Below are 7,524 nucleotides of genomic sequence, written 5' to 3' on the forward strand. Positions count from 1 at the left end.
AATTAGTCGTCTACATTTTGGGGTCTAATTATAATGATTGTTTAAATATTTTAGATAAACATTTTGAAATCTTTGAAACATTTATGCTTTCAATCTTTCGGGGGTTTTCATCTGTAAAAATATCTTTAAATAGTCACGAAACATTTATAAACGAATTTTGTTGTAAATTCTATACAGAGTGTCCCAAAAATAAGTACAGATATTTTAAGGGGTAGTAGATCTCGATAAAAGAAACATATTTTATTTTCTCTTTACCGTTATTCAAATAAGTCCAAAACAACTGAGTCATTTTCCTTTTAACATTTCCAATAAAATGATTTTTTGCTTAAATTTTGAGAACCACTGGATCTTTTCTGGGTTTCCTTTCCTGTAAATTTAATCTACTACCTATGTTGCTATATTATCAAGAAATAATGTTTTCTTTTAACTAAAAACTAAAGAAAATTCCAAATATTTTTCAAAAAATTCCAAATTTTAATTTTTTTTTCGCGAAAACTACTTTTTACTACCACCAGTTGAAATATCTTTACTTATTTCTGAGACTCCCTGTATATTTAACGTATAATACTGAAAGTTAACTATAATAAGTTTTACTTGGTATACACCCAAAATAAATATTTATATGTAAAAATCAAAATAAGCATAGTATTTTAAGTTAACGTCTCTTTTTGTTGTTAAGGATAATGTGGCTACACTGTTTACATTGAATCCGAACTGCGGTCCTCGGCTACATCATTATCAATGAACTGCCGACTTGGCGAGTGTCTAAATCGACTCTCACTCATACCCTATCTCATCCGGCCATAAACCGGCTTCAATGAGCAGTGTGTTTCAATAGATTTTACACTCTAGCCATGGAACAATAGCACGACAGAGTTTCCAGATGGTCACCCATTCATCTGCTCGCATCGTCTTTCGTCGCTTAACTTCGGGTAAAATATCGTTAACCGGTGTCTAAAAGTAGCTGATCCGCTGTCCTAAAATTAAAATAAAAAAGCAAATAATAGAAGTAATGCTTTGAATTATGTAAAACCAAAAACGCATTTAAAAAAAATGTTGCATAAATAATGCGATGTATTTTTACCCATGTCACTATCAAAATGGAAAGAAAAAACAGCGAATGCTCTTGACAAGTGAGTCTTCTTCGATTACTCGCCTAAAGAGGGTAAAGAAAGCTGAAATTTAAATTTAGAAAAAATCAATAAAACTGTTAAGCCTGAAGAATTTGGCAGATATTCAAGAAAAACAGCGACAGCGAGAGTTATGTTGACGCTATTTTTAAATTTCGCTCATTTTTCCTTCATTGACTGGGAAAGAAGGTCAATAATTAATTTAATTTGAAACTTTATTTTGATTTTTATTTATTTTATGTTTAATAGCCAACTTAAGCGTTTAGATTAAATCAAGTTTTTTTGAATGGTTCAGAATGATTCAGTATACCAAAGATACCAAAGAACCAGTAAAACAGACGTTAAAACTAGTAAAGCAGGCAGCAAAATCAGTAAAAGTCTGCTGTCTGTATCAAGTGCCCCCATGCTAGGTATACAGATACTTGGTATTCCTCGCGGCACTCTAGGAATCTTCAGTATACAGGGTGGTTCGAATTGTATTCCGGAAACTTCGGCAGCATATTCTGCAAATAGTAAGTAAATAATTTCATAAATTTATGTTCTAAAATTCTTAGTTTCGGAGATACAGGGTGTAGAAGTTTCATATTTATTTCTATTTTTTCCAAATAATTTCTGAAGTAACGCTAATATTTGGATGAAAATTGGTGTCTGGGAGTTTTTTGACACGAGAAATTTTATTTTTATGTGAATATGACTCCTATTTGTAGGGGGCGCCACCTACATGTGTTTTAACTCTTTGGAGAGTAATAAATTTTCGTCCGTATCTGTATACAACTATTGAGTAAAAAAACATATATTTCCGTGATTTTTTACGTAAAAAATGTATCTGTAAAAATCGCTACGAGCAACCGTTCTCAAGATATTTAGAATGGAAATAGTCGATACATGTCATTATTGACACAAAATAAACATGTTGGTGGATAGTTATTTGACCGAAATGATAAATTTTTGGATCTTTTTATTTTTTTAAATTAATCATAAATTTTTCTTCGAGAAAATGGTGATAAAACAGTTTCTGTTGAACTTTTGGCACAAAACATTTCAAATTTATGATTTCAGTCTAATAACTATTTAGTCAACATGTTTAATTTATGTGAAACACCCAGATAGGACTTTTTTGGAGAAATAATTTCGATTCCGAATATCTCGAGAACCATTACTTGTAGAGATTTTTAACAAGAGATCTTTTTACAAAAAAAAACCTCGTAAAGTAGTTATGCGGACGAAAAGTTATTACCTACTCTTTAAACCAGTTAAATATGTAGATGGCGCCTATGTCACAGAGATGTATATTTTTTCCCTCGGAAGTTTTATACAGGTACGGACAAAAAGTTATTAAGCTTCAAAATATTTAAAACACATCTAAGTGGCGCCCTCTACAAGTAGGAGTCATATTGACATCAAAATCAAATTTCTCATGTCAAAAAACTATCATACGCCAAATTTCATCCAAATATTGACGTACTTCAGAAATTACCTGGACAAAATCGAAAAAATATTAAATTTCTACACCCTGTATCTAAGAAACAAAGCAGTTTAGGACCTATATTTATACGAACTTTTTTATTTAATTTTTAACGGCAAAATATGATGCCGAAATTTCCGGAATACAGTTCGGACCACCCTGTTTTCAGCTGGCTTGTGTGCACATGTTATGCGTGCACATGCACTTCGCAAGACAATACATTTTAATAGGCTTGGTTGTTAGTTTTTATTTTTTTAAGAAAATAAGATTCTGTAATTTGCAGACTTAGATCAAATCATAGATAAAAGAAAATAATCTACTATAATGATAGATATGAAACTTAGTAGTAAAATTTTGGGTCAAAGCGCCCCTCCGTGTTTTTAGTGGAGACTACGTTTAACCCAGCGCCTTCGCCTTTTCGGCTGTAAATGTTTTTTATGTTTATATTTGAATTCAAAGGATTTATGTTTAAAGTTACACTGATATATTAGTATATCAGAGTAACTTTAATAAAACATAAGAATATATATATTTTACAATTTATTTTTTTATTTATTTTACAGAGTTTCCATGTAAATGATCGTAAGTCGTAATAGACCGAGATTTATAGATTTTAAAGCGAACGAAAAAAAATCAAACAACGAATACATACCATATATTTTTCTTTTATCTAAGATACATACATTATCGTCTTTTGGAAACACGTACATTTTTGCAGTTTTGTTAGTTTCTTTGCAAGATGCAACACAACAAGAAAACTCCATTTTTACAGTTAATAAATAATAAAACTATTTCTGACTATGATATTTAAAATTTAGATAGATAGAAAATTAAAAAACAAACGAGTATTTGCAAACGCAGGCCCAAATTCAATAAAAATCAAAATTTTTCCTGCGAAAATCAGGCTTTTTTCACTGAAAAGGTATTTTTTGATTTATCAGCAGTCATTGTCAAGTTGACAATATACAGGGTGTTTTCGAATTAGTCTAAAAAAATTATGGTGTGATTCCTCATGTGTTCTTAAAACAATTTTTATATACCCATTAGGTCTAAAGTACTTCCTTTCTGATCTACAGGGTGTTAAAAATTAAAAAAAATCGATTTTTTTGCTTAACATAAATGGTACACCACTGCTTTTTTAAAGAAAATATATTTTTTTCTTGACCGGCCATCCTTTTTCAACAAAATTGATCTTTTGCGTTTTTCTTGTTCATCAAACGGTTGTCGAGAAAAAAATAAATATACTTATTAAGAGCCCGCCTTAATTCGTTTTCTAACGATTTTTTATTTTTTAGATTAATTAGGAAACACCCTGTATATGCATATCACAGGCAACCAAATAAACTAGTAACCTCTAAAAATTATTTTTCCTACCACTAGCGACATACCGTGTTTTTAGTGTGTACTAAATTATTTTATCAAAATTTCACCATATAAGTTTCCAGGCAATGAATCAAATAGAGTCTCTAGATATAAAAAAGTCTTTTTTTGGCATGGTCGCCTGATGAGATTTTTTTCTCGTTGTACACCCCAAAAAAATTAAAAACCACTCTCCGCCACTGTACCTCAATTAATGATTCCGAAACAGTTTGACTAGTAAAAATAAATTGCCGAAAAATGCAAAAAATAATGTTTTTAGCCATAAAATTTTATTTGAAGCTTTGCGGTTTATTATTTTACTATACTTTCGCAAAACAACGTTAAAAACATATTATACTAATATAAACCTATCTAAAAATAGGTCCTTCTCATGTAACGTTAGTTTATCTGTGCTTGTTTGTCCCAATTCCCTGCTTATCGGTATTTTTAGTTATGTCTCACTGTACTAGGTGGTCCAAATATCAAATATCTTGTGTCAAAATCATCTCATGCATTTTAAAACTTTGATATTTTGATTTTATAATTTGTATATAATGGCGGGATATTGGTATTTGGTATCATCGTGCTACAGAATTGTCTTATTTTGATCTTGAATTATCTTTATTAATGTTTTGAAAAGCTGCTTTTGCTAAAAATTACAAGAAATACTCATAAATCAACACCCACTAGTAATAGGAACTGATTTTGGTAAATACACTTGTCCTATAATACACATAGAAAAAATTTATATATGTATTTGAAAAAATAATACAAAATTCCGAGTAATTTCGAAGACATTTGGAAAAATACGAATTTTTGTAAAATCAATTTGCTTTTTTTAGGTTTATTTAAAGATACGTTTTTCAATAAATTTCACTATTTTTCACTGTCACTATTTTCACTTTATAAGATTGCGCAATTGAATTTCTAATTTGACGTTTCTTTTCCGAGATACCATCATCAACATATTTTTTTACACCTACGGACCTGGATTTTTTATTCTTAACCTCTCAATTTCAATAAGACATCACACTTATCCAAAAATTACTTCTTGTTTTTTATATACTGACAATCAAAATGATCCATATACACTTCTCTGTCTGACGTATTGCATTTTTTGAGAATTTTATTTGTTATACATTTTTTGGAAAAGTGTGCTACATCATTCCATCTGGGAGATCATAAGCTTTAAAAAATGAAATAAAAAAATTCAGGAACGTATTTAAAAAAAATAAAGTTGATGATGATATTTTGGAAGTGAAACGTCGGATTTGACGTTTAATTCCACCATCTTATAAAGATAAAAAAGCGACGTTGATGAAGTGGCATATATTTTACAAAATCACCTTCAAATAAGACCAGAAAAAAAAAATAAAAGCCATAATAATATATTTTGTTCTTTACCAAATATCTATAGGGGTATACGGACTTTTTTATTTTCAGAACTCTACTACAATTTGATCTTAGTATCTGTTATAGTTTTCGAGATCCTAATTTTCACCCTCAAATTTGGGACAATCTGTACAAAAAGTGTTAAATCTACTATATGTTCCCGGATCGTCTTCACATAAGGAAAAACTTTTTTATTATTAATACTTTTGAGAAAAATGCGTTCTTTGTACAAATGTTGCTTCTTCTAAAATGGCTAATCCCGTTTATACATTTCCAATTTTTTCCCTACTATTTTAAGAGAAATAAAAAATATGAAAATATGGTTGAAAGTCCTAAAAATAAAAACGTGTTTCTATGGTAGTATTCTTTCATTTTCATTCCTTAATAACCATCTATATTGATTGACGTCATATTTTCTGACATTACTAAACTATCACATTTTCCGATAACTATAGTATCACCATTTCCATAGTTTTTAACATTTTAAAACAGCAAAAGATATGAATTATTCAAAATTCAAAATAACGATCTCCGAAAGAATAGAAATGAAATTACACTACCATAGAAACGCGTTTTTTTATTTTTCAAGGTAAAAACATATTTTTAATATTTTTCTCCTTTTTTTCTAAAATGGCACGGAAATTTGGAACAAGCAAAATTTTGAGAAAGAATGCATTTTTTCCAAAATATTAATAATAAACAAGTTCTTCCTCTTGTAAAATCAATCTGGGGACATACTGTATACTTTGGAAAAGTTGTATTACTACATAAAGTAATTTTGATGTTATATTAAGTAAAAATAGTATGCAGCAATATGTAAAAAGAGTCAATTATAGCAAAAGCAGTTAAGGATTTACCAATTTAAATTAAAGTAAATTAGGTATTCATTATAATTTATACCATACATGATGAGTCTTAAATTAGGGCAAATATTTTTAGGACTGGTCGATAAAAGAAACATATTTTCTCATTACTGTTTTTCAAATAAGTCCACAATTAAATTTTGAGAACCAATGGATATTTTCTGTTTTCTTTCTTGCAAATTTAATCTACTGCCTATGTTGCCATATTATTAAGTTATTTTCTTTAATTAAAATTTAAAATTTTCATATTTTTTTTACGAAAAAACCTCATAGACATGTTTCTGAATGGTCGAAACATACTATCCCTAAAAATATTTGCACTTATTTTAAACCCACCCTGAATATTTCAAGATCAAAATAAGACAAAACTAAACCCCTTTCACCCCATCATCACCCCAAAGCAGTCTGGTTTTCTGGGACAAACGGGCACTGATGACCAACTTCCCTTGCTTCCAGAAACGCGAGATCCCGTGGGAAAAGGTCCCGTTTGTCCCGAGACCCAGCCTGGTCCCAGATCCCGTCACCGCCTTCGGCAAACGGCCCACCAAGCAAGAACTGGAACAGCAACAGCAAAGACCGCAACGCAAATCCATTCTGGACCCTGAAGAAAGGGCCAAGATCAAGCCCAAGGCCGTGCTGGAACCGATCAAGCCCTACTTGACAGCCCGGGACAGGACCAGGGAGAAGGTGTTCTGCGATATCCTCAGGAAGGGAATGGCTCCGAACGAAGATAATATCGATGTAGTGTTGCCACGTTTACACAAAGTGGCGGAGTGTCCTGATCTGCCTTATAAAAGGAAAATGTATTCTTATTCTGACTTGCCACCTGTTTGGTAATGAGGGAAATGAATTAAGTAATTTATAGTTTAATGGGCTTTAACGGTAACATCATCAGTTTTACAAGATCAACTAAGTAGTTACTAGTTCACTACAATATAACAAAACACTTTATATTTTTACACTCTATGACATTAAATTCAATAAAAAAATGTCTATACCTATGTGGCGGATTCATCTCTCCAAAAAATCCTGTATGGGTTTTTCGCCACTGCAAGAAAATCTACAAAATAAAATAGGTATTTTTTGTAAACACTGCTGCGTTAATCCCAAACGGAAACTACTTGTCAGAAGTTAGGTTTACAGATATAGAATTTGCCTAACGAAGAAAAAAATGCTTAACGTTTCGGCAAGTTTATCTCTTTCCGTCGTCGGAAGCAAAAAAATACAAATAATAAAGAAAAAAACAATTTAAAATATTTAAATTTAACTATTCGAGGACACTTTAGTTTTTTAAAACATATATGCATAGATAAAT

General features: G+C 30.6%; 1 protein-coding gene across 1 annotated transcript in view; it reads left to right on the forward strand.

Annotated features, from left to right (window-relative positions):
• LOC115879825 (uncharacterized protein CG45078) overlaps window positions 1–7,266 on the forward strand; it is a 48,686-nt gene extending 41,420 nt beyond the window's left edge. The window contains exon 2 of the mRNA XM_030896833.1: window positions 6,666–7,266. Coding sequence (XP_030752693.1) covers window positions 6,666–7,046 — 381 coding nt within the window. The 3' untranslated portion in view covers window positions 7,047–7,266. The remainder of the gene's footprint in view (window positions 1–6,665) is intronic.
• The last annotated feature ends 258 nt before the right edge of the window (window positions 7,267–7,524 follow it).

The sequence above is a fragment of the Sitophilus oryzae genome, unplaced genomic scaffold (genome assembly GCF_002938485.1).
Source record: "Sitophilus oryzae breed Bouriz unplaced genomic scaffold, Soryzae_2.0 scaffold_1588_pilon_pilon, whole genome shotgun sequence".
In the NCBI taxonomy this organism is placed as follows: domain Eukaryota; kingdom Metazoa; phylum Arthropoda; class Insecta; order Coleoptera; family Curculionidae; genus Sitophilus; species Sitophilus oryzae.